Source organism: Pan paniscus, chromosome 3 (assembly GCF_029289425.2).
Source record: "Pan paniscus chromosome 3, NHGRI_mPanPan1-v2.0_pri, whole genome shotgun sequence".
Taxonomy (NCBI): Eukaryota; Metazoa; Chordata; class Mammalia; order Primates; family Hominidae; genus Pan; species Pan paniscus.
The window spans coordinates 54,044,624-54,063,338 of record NC_073252.2 but is presented as its reverse complement, the minus strand read 5'-3'; the positions used below and the strand labels follow the sequence as shown (position 1 = coordinate 54,063,338).

Sequence of the window (18,715 nt, the reverse complement as noted above, 5' to 3'; positions counted from 1 at the left end):
GTGGTGACCATTGATACAGCTTATCCATTTGCTCATGCTTAATTTTGGTACTGACTGTGGCAATGCATAGAGTGTAAATAGGTTCACGTTCCTGCTTTACCACTTAATGACTGTGTGCAAAATACTTAATTTTTGTGAGCTTCATCTCCCTCATTTAAGAAAATTATTAGACCTCACAGGGTGTTAAGATTAATGCCAAGGACGGATTGTCAACTGCAAAGCATCACAGGGCTAGTGGCTGTTCTTTCCAGCAAAGAAAGGAGGATGGAAATTTCTTAGGATAAGAACTAAGGCCCAGCACTGTTGGTGCTACCCACCTTTCTAGCCTCTTCTTGCACAGCTCTCTGCTCCCATCACTTTGTCTTCTTTCAGTTTTCTTTTCTTTTCTCCTTCTCCTTCCCCTCCCCTCTTCTTTTCTTTTCTTTTCTTTCTTTTTGAGACCGAGTTTTGTTTTTTTTTTTTTGCCCAGGCTAGAGTGCAATGGTGCAATCTCAGCTCACGGCAACTTTCGTCTCCCAGGCTCAAGCGATTCTCCCGCCTCAGCCTCCCAAGTAGCTGGGATTACAGGCATCCACCACCATGCTGGGCTAATTTCTGTACTTTTAGTAGAGACCAGGTTTCACCACGTTGCCCAGGCCGGTCTCGAACTCCTGACCTCAAGTGATCTGCCCGCCCTCCCAAAGTGCTGCAATTGCAGGCGTGAGCCACTGCACCCGGCCCTTCTCTCAGTTTTCAAAGGGGACAATGCTCCTTCCCATGGCACTGTTTTTGCTCATGCCATTCTTCTGCCTGGAGTGACTGTGCATGCTCCTCATTCCTGCCCTCCTGCATAGTAGTTACTCACCATAGTTACCCAGGCCAGCATCATTTCCCTGGGAAGACTTCCCTGAACCCCAGAGGGGCTCTCACCGCACACTTGCAGAGGCCTTGCTGAGCCCGTGTCCGCGGCAACGCTACGTTTCCCTGCAACCCTATGATTAACATTTCCTTCCACCACTAGGCAAGGAAGGCCTGCGACGCTCCCCGTCTGAGCATGGTGCTGAACACAGTGCCTAGCACCCAGTAAGCGCACACGCATGAGGGAAGGAGCTGGGAGCTGGCTCGGCAGGTCTGGAAGTTGGACAGGGTCTGCAAAGGGCTGCCTGGCTCCAGGGGCCTCCCACGCAGCGACCTCAGCCGGGCCCAAGGTGCGTGTACTGCGCATGCCCAGCCAACTGGTCTTCCAGAACCTTCTTCAGTGAGGAGGTTATACCCGGAGGTCTCAACGCTCGCTCGTGCTGCTTGTGTTGCCGCTGGGTACCTTTGCTGCCAGTGCTGATCCAGCCGGAGGCGAAGAGAAGCACTTTGGGGGCAAAAGGTAGTGGTTGTGCCTTCAGGATCTCTCCTCTCTTGTCCCCTGAGCGGCCCGCAGCCTCCCCAGCCGAGATGGCCGTGCTTTTGGGGATGGGTGGGAAGGTTCTCAGCGGCGGTGGCCATGAGCGAAGAGGCCCGTTTTGCAGGTTTCACACGAGGCTTGGGTGAGGCCAGCAGGGAACGACGGCCCCAGAAGGGCCAGGGTACTGGGCTTAGGGGTAACCCTGGGCCGTGGGCTTCAGTGACTGGGAAAGAGGCCCTTCGGATAAGAGAAAGGCGGTATTGGGGTCAGTTGGGAGTCACTGAGGCCAGATCGTATTTGTTACCCAAAAAGGGGCTAATTTTCTGAGATAGCAAGCGGAATGGGAGGGCTTCTCTCGCCTGACCCTGCTTCGCGGTGAAACTGTTCTGCCATGGTAGGGTAGGGCCCCGCCCCTCTGAGCAGGCTGGGGCCGCTGCGCCCAGCTCAGGCCTGTCCAGACACTGGTTTCCTGGGCTTCGTTTAGGAACTTGTCATGCAAAGTCTGAGAGCAACCACATTCTCTCAGGAAGCAGGCAGCGGGAAGGAGAAAATCCCATTGATCGTTGCATTTATGGCTAGACAAGGCTTTTAGGAGAAACAGAAACCTGATGAGAGGATGTTGCAGGCGTTTCTCACAGCCCTGGGAATGGAGCCAAGGATGATCTAGAGTTGAAATCAACAGTTACCAATTCCTTTTTGGACAAGAATTTTAACTTCCTGTGCCTTGAAAAATTCCAGTTCTGTGTCCGTAGGGGATCCAAATGCTAATGTAACCCCAAAGAACTTTACAAAGCGGAATTCTTAGTTTTCACAAGTGTGGCCCAGCCTCCCTCTTGAATCTTTTTGGTTGTGGAATCGAGGTGTTCTGTTTAATTATCCAGTGTGACTGACTCTGTGGCAGGGACGGTAAGAGCCTTCCCTTTTTACTTGTGAGAGGAGAAGTTTCTCTCATAAAGAAACCTCCAGGCCTGTTTGAATTTCTCACAGTGTGGACTTCCCCTCCTCTCGGCAGCTGTTGTTACTATTAAACTGACTAGAAAGGGGTTTATTTCTTGAAAGTCTTAGAAGCCCCAAGAGAATATTCTGATTTTTCTTTTTCCCTCTCCTCTCCCCACGCAGGGAGTCATTCCTTCCTTCCTAAATACAACATGGTGAGTTACATGCAGGCAAATCCTAGCTGTGGGAGGTTTTATATCCTGTCTGCATCTAAGTCACTAAGAGAAAGGATCAAGTTCTTCCTTTGCTAATCTTATTATCTGGCTTCTTGGTTTATATTTCTCATGTAAAAGTTAAGGACTGGGTTAGGTTTGTGAATAAACAGTTTTGAGAGAGCATGTTAAGGACATGATGTAAAGGACAACTTTTGCAAAATGTTGACAATAGCAACATTTTTGTTTGGTGACTTTAGGCAAGTCAGCTTGTAGTCTGATGATATGTAACAATAGCTATTAAGAAGCTGCTGACTAACCTGAAGAAAAATTATCCTGAAAAGAAAACATGTTTATACTTAAAATATCCATATTTATTTAAAATGTCACTTTAAAATTGCCTATGTAAGTAATTTTACAAGAAAAAAATCCACATTCTTAAAAATCTTCATTTACTGTTTATCATTCATTTCATCCACCAAACTTTTATTCTTATGGTTCTAGACTCTGAGGTCACATATGTGAACAATGATTTCCTCAGAGAGTTCACAGTTCAGTGGGGGAAAACAGCATGTACATTAACACTTATTATAGAAGAAGTGGTATGATAAAGGATTGTACAGAATAATTGGAGGTACAGAGAAGTGCACAACCCTGGCTGATGGGTTCAGACGCAGCTGTCTGAGTTAGGTCTGAAAAGGAGAATTGGCTGGAATTTGTTACAAGAAGAAGTTGGGGGAATATTCTAAGCAAGAGGCGGGAGAAGGTATGCCAAATTTGAGAAGCTGCAAGTACTTTAGCAAGGGTGGACGGTAGAGTGAATAATGGAGTGGTGAGAAATTGGTCTAGAAATGTGGCAGGAACAAGACGATGAAGTGCCTTGTGAATCTCTATGTGGGGAGGAGACACTGCAGAATTTTAACTAAGGGAATAACATGAGATTTATACACACACACACACACACACACACCTTTATATACATCTGCCCCTTGTCACCAGTCTTTAATCTTATTTTACTTGAACATTTCCTTGTGTCTACATAGTTCATATATTTGTAAAATGTTCTCATATTTCTAGCCTCTTCATTCTCAGTTCTGCGTATTTGAGTTGTTTCCAATAATGTCTCAGTAATACAACAGTGATCTTACTATTTTAAAAAAGATTTTACTCTCTTGGGGTATTTCCCATCTTTGGAACTGTAGGGACAAAGGTTAAAAAACGTTTCTGTATCTTCTGTAACATTTTGACAGATTGCTTGCCAGAAAGATTGGGCTATCAGTATGTAGATGTATCTGTTTCACAATCCTCTTGTCGTTTTATTTACTTTTGTTCATTTAGCATGCGAAAATTGGCACTAGAGACTAGTGTTAATTCCATTTTCTTTACAAATTGATATTTTACTTTGTATTGGTTTAACATCTGCATTTCCTACCTTTTTAAGACCACTTGTCAAGTAGAGTCAGAGTTTTGACCTTGTAAATATCTATCAATTCTTTACATATTTTGATTAGGAAGCTCTAATGCATTTTTAGTGAAAATATTTGCTTCTTCCATTTTGTTAAATTCATTTCCTTCATAATTAAAAAAAAGAAAACACAAGTTAGGGGCTGAATTGTGTTCCCCCACCAAATGCTTATGTTGAAAACCTAATTGCCAGTACCTCAGAAGGTGACTGTATTTAGAGATAGGGTTTTCACAGAGGTAATTAAGTTAAGGTGAGGTCCCTGAGGAAGCACAGTCTTTGGACTTACTAGACCAAGATATTAAATCAGCTGTCTTAAATATACTCAAAGAACTAAAGGAAATCATGTACAAAAAAACAAAAGGAAACCAGACAAAATGAGAATATTAATAAAGGGATAGAAATTATAAAAAAGGAAACAAATAGAAATGATGGAGTGGAAAAGTGCAAAACTGAAGTGAAAAAATTTAGTAGATGGGTTCAACAGCAGTTTTGAGCCAGCAGAAGAAAGAATCTGCAAATCTGAAGACAGGACAATTGAAATTTTCAAGGCTGAGAAGTAGAAAGAAAAAAGAATGAAGAAAAGTGAACAAAGCCTAAGAGACCTATGAGACACCATCAAGTGGACCAATATATGCTTAATATGAGTTTCGGAAGGAGAAGAGAGAGAAAGGGACAGAAGACTATTCGCAGAAATAATGACTGAAAACTAACGAAATCCAATGAAACGTATGAATCTGCGTGAATCCAAGAAGCTCAGTGAACTCCAAGCAAGTTAAACTCAAAAAGATCCACACTGAGATACATAATAGTCAAACTGCTAAAACTCAAGAGATAGAGAATCTTGAAAGCAACAAGTGAAGTGATTCATCATATACATCCAAGGGATCCTAGATAACATTAACAGCTGATTTCTTATCAGAAACCAAGGAAGCAAGAGAACAGTGAAACAACATGTTTAAAGTGCTGAAAGAAAAAAAAAAATCTGTCAATGAAGAATTCCATATCTGGCAAAACTACCCTTCAAGAATGAAAAAGAAATGAAGACATTTTTAAATAGACTGAAGCTAGGGAGAGTTTATTACTAGTAGACTTGCTCTACACAACATATTGAAGGCAGTCCTGCAGGCTGAAATGAAAGGATACTAACTCCAAGCCATATAAAGGAATAATACTGGTAAAGGTAACTATGTAGGTAATATAAAAACCAGTATTATTGCACTTTTGGTTTGTACCTTCTCATTTTTCCTATGTGAATTAAAAAATGCATAAAACCATAATTATAAATATGTATTAATGAGCACACAGTGCTGTAATCTGTGACAATAACAATTGTCAAAGGGGAGGGATGCAGATGTATAGGAGCAGAGTGTGTTTGTTTACTGTTGAAACTAAGGTGGTATTCAAACTAGGATGTTACAAGTTTAGGATGTTAATTATAATCCCCAAAGTAACCAGTAAGAGAATAACTAAAAATATACAGAAAAGAAAAGAGGGGACTCAAAATAGTACACTCTAAAAATTCAACTACTTACCAAAAAAGGAAGTAATGGAGAAATTGAGGAACCAAAAGATAAGACACTTAAAAAATTCGATAGCTGAAAGGCAAAGTAAAACCTTCCTTATCAGTAATAACTTTTAATGTAAATGAATTAAGCTCTGGCCTAATGAGCTTATATGTATAAAAGGTTTGATTTGCTTTGGTTTGTTGAGACAGGGCCTCACTCTGTTGCCTAGGCTTGAGTGCAATGGCATGATTGTGGTTCACTACAGCCTCAACCTGGCTCAAACAATCCTCCCACCTCAGCCTCTCGAGTAGCTGGGACCATAGGCATGCGCCACCATGCCCAGCTAATTTTTGTATTTTTTGTAGAGATGGGTTTTTGCCATGTTGGTCAGTCTAGTCTGGAACTCCTGGGCTCAAGCGATCCTCTGGCCTTGGCCCCGTAGAGTGCTGGGACTATAGGCACAAGCCTGGCCTGGGATTATAGGCACAATGCCTGGCCTAGGTTTGTTAGTATTTTATTGAGGATTTTTGCATCAATATTCATGAGAGATATTGGCCTGTTGTTTTCTTTTTTGATGTGTCTTTGATTTTGGTATCAGGGTAATACTGGCCTTATAGAATGAGTTTGGAAAGTCTTTATTTCTCCTTCATGTTTAAAGGATATTTTCACTGGATATTCTATTCTAGGTTAAACATGTTTTTTCTTCAGCACTTTAAATGTGTTATGCCATTCTATCCTGGCCTGTAAGGTTTCCACTGAAAAGTTTGCTGCTAGACATATTTCCAGGTATTTGAAGATATTTGAGTGTTGCTATCTAAGCCATATTTGCGTTAGGAATACCCCAAGCCCAGTAATACTGTAGTTTTTGCAGACTCAAAGAGATACCGCCTTGGTGGTCTTAGATAAGATTTGGAAGAATTCTCTGGATTACCAGGCTGACTCTTGTTCTCTTCCCTTAGTTTCTCATAAACAAATGAAGTCTCTCTCTCTGTGCTGAGCTGCTTGGGGTTGGGGGTGGGGTGACACCAAGCACACCTGTGGCCACCACCACTGACGTTGTGCTGAGTCAGACCTGAAGCCAGCACAGCACTGGGTCTCACCCAAGGCATGTCACTGTAACCACTACCTGGCTACCATCTGTGTTTGCTCAAGGCCCTACAGCTCTACCATCAGCATGTGGAAAAGTCAGCCAGGCTTATATCCTTCCCTGCAAGCAGCAAGTTTTCCCAGGTACCAGATGGGCCCAGAGATGCTGTCTGGGAGCCAGGGACTGGAGTCAAAAACCTTAGATATCTCCCTGGTGCTCTGTTCTGTTGCGGCTAAGCTGGCACTCAAACTATGAGACAAAGTCTTTCCCATTCCTCCCTCCCCTTTCCAGAGGCAGAGGAGCCTTTTACTCATGCCCATCACCACAGACCCATGGGATGCACAGACAGGCTACCTAACACCAATGTTCACTTAAGGCCCAAGGGCTCTTCAGTCTGCTTATGGTGAATGCTGCCCAGCCTGGGACTCACGTTTCAGGGCAGTGGGCTCCCCTCTGGGCCAGGGCAGGTCCAGAAATGCCATCTAAGCCCAGGCTGGAATTGGGGACCCAAGAGCCCACTTGGTGCTCTACCTCACTGTGGCCGAGCTGATACCTGTGGTTCAAGAAAAAGTCTCCTTTACTTTTCCTTCTGCTTTTCTCAAGCCGAAGGAATCTCTCACTATGACCACCACAGTAGGGAATGTGCTGGGTCTCACCTAAAGCCAGCATATCTGAGTCTCACCCAAGGCCCACTGTGTACTACCTGGGTATTGGCTGCTGGTTATTCAGTGCCCAAGGGCTCTTCAGTCAGCAGGTGCTGAATCCTACGAGCAGTGGGTCCTTCCCTTCAAGGCAGCAGGTTCCCTTCTGGCCCAGGGCATGTCTAGAAATGTCATCCAGGATCTAGGGCCTGGAATAGGGGCCTCATGACTCTCTGCCCAGCACTCTATCCTACTGTGGCTGAACTGGTATCCAAGTTGCAAGACAAAGTCCTCTTTATTCTTCCCTCTCCTCAAGCAGAAGGAAGGAGTTGCTTTTATTGCTGTGAACTGTGTTGCCTGGGGTTGAGAAGAGTGGTGCAAGCACTCTCTTTGCTGCCCTGGTTGGTGTCTCATTAGGTCATGTTCCCCCAACTAGGTTGTGCACTCCCCAAGTCCACTGGCTCTTCAGCACAGCACTAAGACTGCCTAGGACTTGCAATCCTTGTGGCCTAGACTGCCTTTCAGATTTATTTAGGACCCCAGAGCACTTTAGCCAGCAGAGGCAAGACTTGCCAAAACTCAACTTCTAACCACTAGGATGGGTGATTCCCCTTTGCCTGGGGATGGTCTAAATGCTCCCTCCGTGGGCATCCACTGAGTTCAGCCCAATTTTGCTTTCCACTGTGACAGAGCATTACTGGGTTCCCCCAAGTGCACAGATTATCTTTCTATGCCACAAGGCCACTGCCAGGGGAAGGGAGAGGGGTGGCATTGGCCATTCAAGACCATCTTTCCTACCTGGTTTTAACTTTGTATCACTGAAAGAGGTACTGATTAGTTCAGCCACTGTGAGAAGCAGCTTGGAGATTTCTCAAAGAACTTCAAATAGAACTGCCATTCAACCCAGCAATCCCATAACTGGGTATATACCCAAACAAGTGTAAATCATTCTACCATAAAGACACGTGCACATGTATGTCATCACAGCCCTATTCACTATAGCAAAGACATGGAACCAACCTAGATGCCCATCAACGGTGGACTTCATAAAGAAAATGTGGTACATATACACCATGGAATACTAAAAAAGAACAAAATCATGTCCTTTGCAGCAACACAGATGAAGCTGGAGGCCATTATCCTAAACAAATTAACACAGGAACAGAAAACCAAATACTGCATGTTCTCACTTATAAGTGGGAACTAAACATTGAGTACCCATGGACACAAAGAAGGCAACAATAGATACTGGGACCTACTCGGCAGTGGGGGTAGGGAGGAAGATGAAGATTCAAAAACTACCTATCTGGTACTATGCTCATTACCTGGGTGATGAAATAATCTATACACCATACCCCCACAACACACGATTTACCCATGTAACAAACCTGCATGTGTACTCCCTAAACCTAAAATAAAAGTTGGAAAGAAAAAAAATTCAAGAAATATTAAATACAAAGTAATATGCCCTGAAAAGTCTCCCTGTGCTATGAATGGAATACCAAGTTTACTGTATTTTACATTGCCATATAAAAGTGAATCTAAACAAAGCAAATGAAGAACATATGCCAGAGCTGAGCATGGTGGCTCATGCCTATAACCCCAGCATTTTGAGAGGCCGAGGTGGGTGGATAGCCTGAGCTCAGAAGTTTGAGACCAGCCTGGGCAACATGGTGAAGCCTCATATTTGTATTATCTACCAAAAATACCCAAAAAAATTTAGCTGGCATGGTGGCACATGCCTGTGGTCCTAGCTACATGGGAGGCAGAGGTGGGAGGATTGCTTGAGCCTGGGAGGTGGGGGTTGGAGTGAGCCGAGATCACACCATTTGCACTCCAGCCTGGGTGACAGAGTGAGACCCCATCTCAAGGAAAAAAAAAAAAAAAAAGAACATATGCCAGAAAGGAAGTAATCCAATGAAGTCATGGGAATTGGGAATTTGAACATAATAAGATTCTTTGTGAAAAAAATGGCCCCACCAAAAGATGAAAAATATCAAAAAGATTAGAACTAAGTGTGTTTTTGCAATACTCAGGAAAGGAGTAAAAAAGAAAAGTAGAATAATTACAGAGAATAAAAGCAGTACTATTCTGGTGATGGCTTGTATTGGCTAGGGAGAGCTAATGGTTAGATTTTCATGAATTATGTGAGTTTTAAAATACAGTCATTATTAAAAAATAAACTGCGTATTTGCAATTGAATGAACTATGTTAAAATTATACTACAACAGATTTTATTGTTTCTTTCTAGGAAGATCAGTGTACTGCACACTGAAGCTTGTTAAATAAAAAAAATTCAATCTGATAAAAAAGCAATTCTTGGCTGGGCACCCTGTAATCCCAGTTGAGATCGCGCCACTCCACTCCAGCATGGGCAACAGAGCGAGACCCTGTCTCAAAAAAAAAAAAAAAAAGCAATGCTGCTATCACTTTATTATTATTATTATTATTATTATTATTATTATTATTATTTTTGAGACGGAGTCTTGCTGTGTCGCTCAGGCAGGAGTGCAGTGACGCAATCGCAGCTCACTGCAAGCTCTGCCTCCTGGGTTCACCCCATTCTCCTGCTTCAGCCTCCCGAGTAGCTGGGACTACAGGCGCCCGCCACTACGCCTGGCTAATTTTTTTGTATTTTTAGTAGAGACGGGGTTTCACCGTGTTAGCCAGGATGGTCTCAATCTCCTGACCTCGTGATCCACCCGTCTCGGCCTCCCAAAGTGCTGGGATTACAGGTGTGAGCCACCGCACCCGGCCATATCACATTCTGATGTATGTCCTATGCAAGAATATCTGTGGTATATACATAGTAGTAGAATTGCTGGAACATGGGGTATGCCAGTGTTTAGCTTTGTGAGATAATGCCAAACTGTTTTCCAGAGTAGTCATAGCTATTTTTTCTTTCATCAGCAGTGGAAGAGCGTTCCTCATTGCCTTGCATCCTTGGCAATGGTTGATGTTATCAAACTTTAAAAGTTTTGCCAGTTTAGTGGTGTGAAATGTTATTTCACAATGATTTGAATGTACATTTCCTTGATTACAAATGAGGTTGAACATCTTTGTATGTTAGGGGCTTATGCTTCTTCTGTGAAATTCTTACTTCTGTTTCCTTTTTTTTTTTTCTTCTTTTTTTTTCTTTTAGAGATGAGGTCTCACTCTGTTGCCCAAGCTGGAGTGCAGTGGTGCAGTCATAGCTCACTGTAACCCCAGACTCCTGGGCTCAGGTGATCCTCCTGCCTCAGCCTCCTGAGTAGCTAAAAAAAATTTTTTTTTTTGGTAGAGACAGGGTCTCACTGTGTTTCCAGGCTGGTCTCAAACTCCTGAGCTGAAGAAATCCTCCTGCCTTGGCTTCCCAAAGTGCTGAGATTACAGGCATGAACCACCACACCCAGCCTTGTCTTTTCCTTTTTGATCTATGGGAATTCTTTACATATTCTAGATGCTAATAATTTGCCAACTAAACGTATTGTGAAGATCTTCTTAGTAAGTAATTGGATGTGGGAGGAAAGGAAGAAGTAGTATAGAATTACTCCCAGGTTTCTGGTTTGGGAAACTGATTGGATGATGGTGCAATTAAACGTCCTCAGATCTCAGGGTGAGGAGAATTAGTTTATTTTGGAGTTTAAACTAAAGTTCCTATGGGATATTCAAGTGGATATGTCTTAGAGAAATTTGGCCATAGGGCTGGATGTGGTGGCTTGCACCTGTAATCCCAGCTTCTCTGGAGGCTGAGGTCAAAGGATTACTTGAGCCCAGGAGTTTGAGGCTGCAGTGAGCTATGATTGCACCACTGCACTCCGGCTTGGGTGACAGAGGAAGACCCTGTGTCTAAAAAAATAAGAGATTAAAAAAAAAAAAGAAATTTGGCTATAGGGATTTGGAGATTAGGCCAAGCTCTGTTATGCTACATTAGTTCTGTAGGATCTTATATGATGGGCCTTTCAGGAGATTACAGTTGGAAGGAGAGAGAGTGGTAATTCTCTAACTCATTTGTCTTCTGCCCGTGCCACCTTCTTCTCCAGGCCATAGATTCTCCAATCTAAGTTTCTTATGAAATAAATATCCCAACCAAGTGACACACAAGACATTTCATCTTAGTTATAATTACTTTATTAACATTTTTGTCTTTCAACATTTAGATAGTCTTTCTTAATATTTCCAGGAGAGTACCTCATTTTTATTTTGAAAACCATTCAGCACATTTATCTTATGTAACATGCAGAGCATATATCTATCTGTATTTTTAAAATTTTCCTGTTACTCGTTGATGCATAGTACTTAATTACATGTTATTCCATGTACACTGAAAACAATATAGGAAATATGTACATCTAAGACTTCTACTTTGTACAGTCTTTCATTAAATAAGAATACTTTCACATACATTTTCAGATATTTCTACCTTCCTGTATGTGTTTGGAATTGTATGTAGGTAGCCACTGAAAGAATTTGGGCCCCTTGGGAGGATGGCAGTGGAAGTCCATGAAGTAAAGAGCATTCTTTAAAAAGCAGATTTGATTGCATACCTTTTAGTTATTTGAGATTCTGAGAATTCTGATAAACCCCAAAGCAGAAAGATTCCTTAGTACCCTTGGAAGATGGGAAAGGTGAGGGAAATACTGGAAGCAGGGTCAGAACATCCACTAAGAACATAGCACCTCAGTAGAGCTTACATTATAGTGCCAGGGTAGAGTTATTACTGAATAGCTTAGGATGATGAACATTAACCTTCCTACAGGAGTAGTAGCAGCTGATTTGGTGACCATGATTGGTCACCTTTTAGTGTAACTGCAAACTAAGAACAATTATGGCTTGACATATACTCCATGTAGGGAAGTGATGGGAGAGGCAGCCTCTGTGTGGTCCATCCTTGGAAGCACTGCATCGATTTTGCTCCCCTCTGGTTTTAAGGAGATCTTTTAGACCTGTAAGAAGAGAAAGGGGATATAAAAGTGTGATACTCTGACTCTGGCTTCAGATTGGGTTCTGTTTGGAAAGTACTGAGTTCATAGATAACTGAGCTTTCCTGCTGCTATGCATTCATTATGGATTACAGGGGTTGCTTTTTTCAACCATGGAAGACTTGGGGAAAATGTTGTCAGTTTTGCTTAGATAGTTATAGCTGTACTTCAAGGTTGACAGGTAATCAGGGTAACTTCTGATACTTATCACACAAGATGGTGCCTCAGCATTTAAATAAATGGAGGTAGGGGAGGGCGTGGTGGTAACATATTTTTAAACCAGTGATTGCACAGCAAACCACAATGCAAGTATTTCTGACTCCCAAGATTGCCGTTTCCTAAAGAGCAATTCTGCAAGCAACGGCAAACCTACCTTTCCTTGCTAACTGCTTTCAGTAAATTCTTGATGGCCTTCGATTCTGGATTCAGACATCTCTTCTCACCCTTCTTTTTCATTGTAGCACTGTAGAAATAAATAGGGATGAAAATATTTAAAACTGTGTTGGGTCAATAAAACAGATGGCATATGCAGTTCTGAAGTCAGACATTTAAGTTTCACTCTGCATGTTTTTGTTTGCTGTACATTAGTTTTAGAATCATCACAAACCCTTTACTGATCCTTTTTTATTATCATTACATATTTAATACAGTATATAATTACAACCAGGGAAGTGATAATCAGATGGGATTTCACTCACATGATCTCAACACGTGGACAAAATTGACTTGCAGGAATAATTTCAAGTTTTTCTAAAGACCTTGGATTAACAGGTTGATTACTAATGCTGATGCAGGTACAGCGTACAGTTCTAGAGAGAGGTACTCCTGTAGGAAAAGAGGAACAGCAGAGAAGGTTAGCACAGTGTTCATTTTAGGCATTTAATGTAGACTGGTGGTATTTAGCAGAACCTATATCCCCATATCAGCAAATAGTCACTTAATCTGAGGAGGAATGGATCACATCATAACACAACTGTAAATGATTAAATAGTTGATTATCTGGAAGAAAAGAATTGCAGCTTGTTGATTATAAAGTCAAACCCTTAAGCACAGTTCATGTGGTTCATTGAGCTTAGTTAGGTAAGAAAGTATCTGTATCTCATCTCTGTCCGCATTCCCTCACATTTTCTCTCTCTATCCTCCCTCTTCCCCATCTCTTCTGTCCTCCTTTCCTTTTTCCTTCTCTTTCTCTTACTCTATTTGTTTCTCTCACTTCAATTCATATAAGTTTTATGATCTGAGGGAATCTCTATTTCCCTCTTATTTATAAGCATGCAGTGAAACTTTTACAAATACATTATTTCTGTATTTTTAGAATTTATACCTATTCCTATTTCTCGTTTTACAAATTAAGTATCCTTTGATGTTCCTTACCTTGAATGCCACTTAGAAAGATAAGGCAGCAAATCAGAATGGCAGTTTGATTCATGGTGCTGAGACTGGAGGTTCCTCTGCTGTAGGCTCAGAATATGTCTAAGCAATTGAGGAATGTCTCAGAAAACGTGGGGCTAGTGTGCCATATTTATCTGCAAAGCCATTTTCCCTCCCTAATTCTGATTGGATAAGGGCATTACAGTTGACTTAGCAAAACCTGCTGGCTGTTCCTGGGGAAGTCCCATGTTGCAGACTCGAAGGTATTATTTATTGTAGCCTCCAAGTTACGGAATTTCCCTCTGCTCCTCTTTTTTTGGTAATAGTGAATTAGGTTTCACTTTCCAAAACATGAACTGTTTCTTGAAAAAAAGAACTTCATTGCATATAGAAAAAAACAAAGGTTGCAATCCATTCTAACTATAATGCTTTTTCTCAACACAAACTTTTACAGTTACTTTCAGAGGTTATTTTTCAAAATATCCCCAGTAATAGAAATTTTTCATCCTTTATAGGTAAACCTAATTTTTTGGTAACAGCAAGTTGTGCCTGATTATTAGAACAGTGATTTACCTGGACAGTGCTCCTTGATCAAATACTATAAAGTAATAGGACTGGCCTGCTTTGACAGGGTCAAAGATCTGGAACTGGCAAGTTTTAAATAATTCAATAAATGCTTTGATCATTCATAACACCATTAGATTAAGTAAATAGCCTCCAACATAACTATTTTGAGGGAAAACACTGCTCATTTGGGTATCTGATTTGTGGTGTGTTAAAACAAGTTTCACGTCTTATAGCAGTCCCTGAATGAAAACATCATAAGATGGTATCTAGAATGGTGTGAGAAAAGGATTCATAGCTATCCTAGGGTTATTGTAAAAAACAAAGGGTGCTTTTTGAGGAAATGAATTTAAAAGCGGGGGGGGCATGCATAGAGACAGACCTTGGGAAAGTAGCTTGAGACAGAAGGGAAACAGGTTGATTTACGATGGGGTTCAGCTCCAAGACACTGTTAAATGCAAAGAAAAAGAAAAAAAAAGTGTCGGCCATTGAGCTAGTAACAGTGATTACTGAAATTGGCACAATTTTAACTGGATGATGAATCGTGGCAAAACTTAATTTCACAGCATTCAATAGTACTTGACTGATCATTCATAGTAGCTAGCAGTAGAAAGCACATGATACTCACATAATGGAACACATGTTGAACCTGAGAGTGGAAATTTAGCAGTATCCATGGATATAGTGGTCCTTGGTTGTGTTCTTTGCAAATGATTAGTAACAGGGAATCCAAGATGAAATACTGTTTCAAAAGCAGGCACCACCCTGCAATGAGAGATCTGAGGCAAGTGATATTTAGAACCTAGGAAAATATATGGGAGTTCTTTTCATAGTCAGCTGGGCTGCAACAATGCAGGGATTGGTCAGGGAATGGAAAAGCTTCCATCCTAGGATCAGGCTACTGTACCAGGCAGATACTGTCTCAGAACCTGGTATCAGGGGCCAAGAATAAAGCCTGTATCTGCAAACTGGGTGCACATAAAACTTGGATCCTCAAATGTAGGAACTCCATCATTAAAGCAGAGAGTGAGTTGCTTGGGGTAAATGGAATTTGCTAGAGAGCTGAATCCCATGTTAATCTGTTCTAGGAACTGGAATAGAGCTAAGCTTTCAAGTGAATAAGTCAGTGGAATTAGCTGTGGGAAACCGGGAAGGCAAAAGAGAGGGAGGTGAGGTAGAGACTGACAGAACCCAAAAGACTTTCACCTAACAAAGAGGCGTTCGTTCTGATGAGGGAAAGTCTTATGAGAAATAGTGACATGGAGGGATCCTTCCATACCTATTTGTGCAGAACAAACATTTTACTGTGAATAGAATGCCAACAAATTTCAGAGAAATGTCTGACATCATGAATGGAAGAGGCCTAGAAAAGTTCAACATTAAACAATCAAAATGAGAGATGGTGACAGTTTTATTTTAGTTGGTATCTAAGTTGTCAGCTAAAATGTCTCTATATAGAAGACAATGTAAAAAGGAGATACTTGATAAATGGACTAAAAATCTGTTATTAGGGATAAAATATTTGATTTTTACTAAACATTGTATTACATTAACTGTGTGCCAGGCATTGTTTGAACTGCTTTGTGAATATTGACCATATTGACTCATTTTATTCTTATAATAACTTCTACCTCTGACCCAGCCACTCTTCTATTTTTTTCACCATAGATTATTTTTGCCTGTTCTAGAACTTCATATAAATGGAACCACTTGAGTATATACTCTTTTGTGCAAGACATCTTTTGCTCAGTATAATGTTTCTTAGATTCATCGATGTAGTTGCATGAATTAGTAATTTGTTTCTCTTTATTGATGGGTAGTAATCCATTGCACAAACATATCAGTTTGTTTCTTGTTGATGGACACCTTGACTGTGTTCAGATTTTAGTTATTACATATAAAGCTGCTACGAAGATTTTTTTATAATTTTTTTTCTGGGCATATGCTTTCATTTTGTGGGGTACATATGTAGCAGTGGAACATGATCGCTTACTTTTTTTATTTTAAAAATGTAAGTGATCATGTCACTCTTCTGCTTAAGACCTCAAACAACTTCCAGTTAGAATAAAATCCAAATTTCTAATTAAGCTGCTTTACTAAATCCTCTATGATCTGGCTGCTACCTATTTGTCCAACCTCATATCATTCCTTCTCAACCACTACAATCCAGTCAGTGGCCCATACACTGGCAGTTTTCTCCATCTGGTATGCTTTTTCTCCTGTTCGTCACATAGAGTTCCTTCTGGACATTTAAATTTTAGCTGGCTTGTACCTTCTCTTGTCACACAATCTGAAGCAGACATGACTTTAATTCTCTACATGGCATTTCATACTATCTGATATTCAGTTCATTCATTTTTTTAAATTAGTGTAATGTCTGTTTCTCCATGCTAAAATGTATGCCCCAGGAGAACAGGGAACTAAAATGCATATGAGAGGCATTTGGTAAATATTGGATAGAAGGATGGTTGAATGAATCTTTAAAGACTTTAAGTAACAGCATACCAGGATTGTATTTCAAGAAGTATTTCCATTTGTTCATCAGATTTCTGAATCTGGACATGAGTATTATTGTTTTCCTTAGCTTTAAGAACCAAGTTTAATTTAAGAAGACTATAATTTCCCCAGAAGTTAGTTTAGATTTAAGTAGGTCAAATCAATACAGATATTCTCAGCTAGCTATAGCTGAGATTCCGGAACTCTGGTAAATGTAGAGTGGTACCCCTAAAAGCTTCTTAGTTATTTGCTGTTTTTTATCTGTAATTAAGCATTGAATGAATGAATGCAGGAATGCAAATATCCTCAGTGCATATCATGTATATGGCCATGGATGGTGTTAGAAGAAGGAGAAGTAGGCTCGTTCTCATTATTTTCTGTGCACTTTGTGTAGAGAACTAAGCTAATCTCAGGGAGTACTAGAAGGGATAAGATCCAATATTTATCCTTGATGGGTTTACATTCTAATTGGGAAGACCAGAAACTATGAAACAATAAATATCCATAAGAGAAACTTTATGGGCCGGGCAAGGTGGCTCATGCCTGTAATCCCAGCACTTTGGGAGGCCGAGGCGGGTGGATCACCTTAGGTCAGGAGTTCTAGAACAGCCTGGCCAACATCGTGAAACCCTGTCTCTACTAAAAATACAAAAAATTAGCTGGGCGTGGTGTTGGGCGACTGTAATCCCAGCTACACGGGAGGCTGAGGCAGGAGAATCACTTGAACCCTGGAGACGGAGGTTGCAGTGAGCTGAGATCACGCCATTGCACTCTAGCCTGGGCAACAAGAGCGAAACTCCGTTTCAAAAAAAAGAAAAGAATAAAAGAAACTTTATGATCAGTACCAAATGAGTGGTATAGAAAATAAATAATGTGGAGGTTCACAGGAGACTGTACTCATTAAGGTCAGAAGTTTTCAGAAGATCCTTCAGAAAAAAAGACCTCAGATGAGCCATAAAGTGTGAATGTTACTTAAATAAGTGGCCAGGAGAGGAAAGCTTGTGCAATTACAGATAAATGTCATCAAAAAATGGTAAAGGGGGAAGCCAACCAACCAGTGAGGAAGATTGGTAGACTCATAGAGGTGATAATGCCGTGTTAGGATTCTATAAAATCTGGTCCTCAGTTTTTCCAGTCCAGAAATTCTCATTTTTTCCTAATCATCCACGGTAAGCATATTCTCAGAGAGTTAACTCTGCTAACCAAATCTAAAACAGACTAAGATGAAAATTAAAAGACAGTGTATCCATTTTCAATGAGAACCTTTTCAGTGACTAGGATGATTGGTTTTGGTATCCAAGTCACCCCTTTCCCGGGATCAGATTGCCTAGGAAATTGAATTAGTATCAGAACAGTACCTGGTGAGCAGAGTCAAACGAAGGACCCTTCTCTTCTTGTTTTAAATGAGGGGTCTGCTCAGGGTAGAAACCTGACAAATGTGGTCAACATGGAAAATCATTTAGGAAAAAAAAATCAAACTTTTAGAGACAGTAGCAAGCCCACTATTACTTATTTCACCCAAAGCCAAGACTGCATGTGTCATTTGAATAAAAATCTAAATGATAACTCTTTTTATATATTTCTCTCAATTTTTGCAACGTTTATGGTATAATCACTTTCCTAGAATTCACTGATCTGAGGATAATTTTGAAAGAAAATCAAAGTTAAGGAAGTATCCTGCTTTAGTTTCCGTTTCAGTTGCTATTGATTTATCTTTAAGCCTGTGATTATGGCATCAGGCCAAAAAAGACAACAATGAAAAAAGGAACAGTCTGCCCTGACAGACTAATGAGCACAGACGAAGGCAAAAATGCTTTCCCGGAAACTGTTATGCTTAGAAGAAATTTTCTAAAAAGTGAGCAGGAGGACATCAGTGATTTCTGTGGACTGGGAATCCCCTCAGCTGGTGCAGAATATGCCTTGGAAAGTATGGGAGAGCAGGGCAAAGCTTCCCCTTCACAGTTTTCACTCTGAGCTCTCAAAAGATTCCCTGAGCTCACAGTGTTTGGTAATACTGGTTACATACTTTTCAATTACCCATGTGTCTCATCCTTCATAGCCAGCCTAAGCAGAGGGCAAACTGAGTGCTGGCAAAGTGGGTG

The 18,715-nt window shown here is 41.0% G+C and overlaps 2 protein-coding genes across 6 annotated transcripts in view; one reads left to right on the top strand and one right to left on the bottom strand.

The window, feature by feature from the left end:
• Positions 1 to 1,007: 1,007 nt before the first annotated feature.
• The window catches only part of ART3 (ADP-ribosyltransferase 3 (inactive)), a 101,670-nt gene continuing 83,962 nt past the window's right edge, over positions 1,008 to 18,715 (top strand). For 2 of the 5 annotated variants that reach the window (XM_055111407.2, XM_055111406.2), the window contains exon 1: positions 1,008 to 1,357. The gene's annotated coding sequence lies outside the window, so the exon portion shown is untranslated. The remainder of the gene's footprint in view (positions 1,358 to 18,715) is intronic. The other 3 variants (XM_055111408.2, XM_034958630.3, XM_055111405.2) reach the window with 2 other exon arrangements.
• CXCL10 (C-X-C motif chemokine ligand 10) lies at positions 11,306 to 13,696 on the bottom strand. Its single transcript, XM_003832298.4, has 4 exons — positions 13,557 to 13,696; positions 12,881 to 13,007; positions 12,556 to 12,645; positions 11,306 to 12,146 (listed from the first exon to the last, which is right to left on the bottom strand). Exons 1-4 carry the CDS (start codon positions 13,609 to 13,611, stop codon positions 12,128 to 12,130), a joined length of 291 nt encoding a protein of 96 aa, XP_003832346.1. The 5' UTR covers positions 13,612 to 13,696; the 3' UTR covers positions 11,306 to 12,127.

Excerpts from the sequence above, each read along its gene's own strand:
- CXCL10 (XM_003832298.4), bottom strand. The coding sequence starts at position 13,611 with ATGAATCAAACTGCCATTCTGATTTGCTGCCTTATCTTTCTAAGTGGC. Across the intron at positions 13,008-13,556 it reads CTTTCTAAGTGGCATTCAAG|GAGTACCTCTCTCTAGAACT; the intron begins GTAAGGAACATC and ends CTTTTCCTACAG. Across the intron at positions 12,646-12,880 it reads TGTCCACGTGTTGAGATCAT|TGCTACAATGAAAAAGAAGG; the intron begins GTGAGTGAAATC and ends TTATTTCTACAG.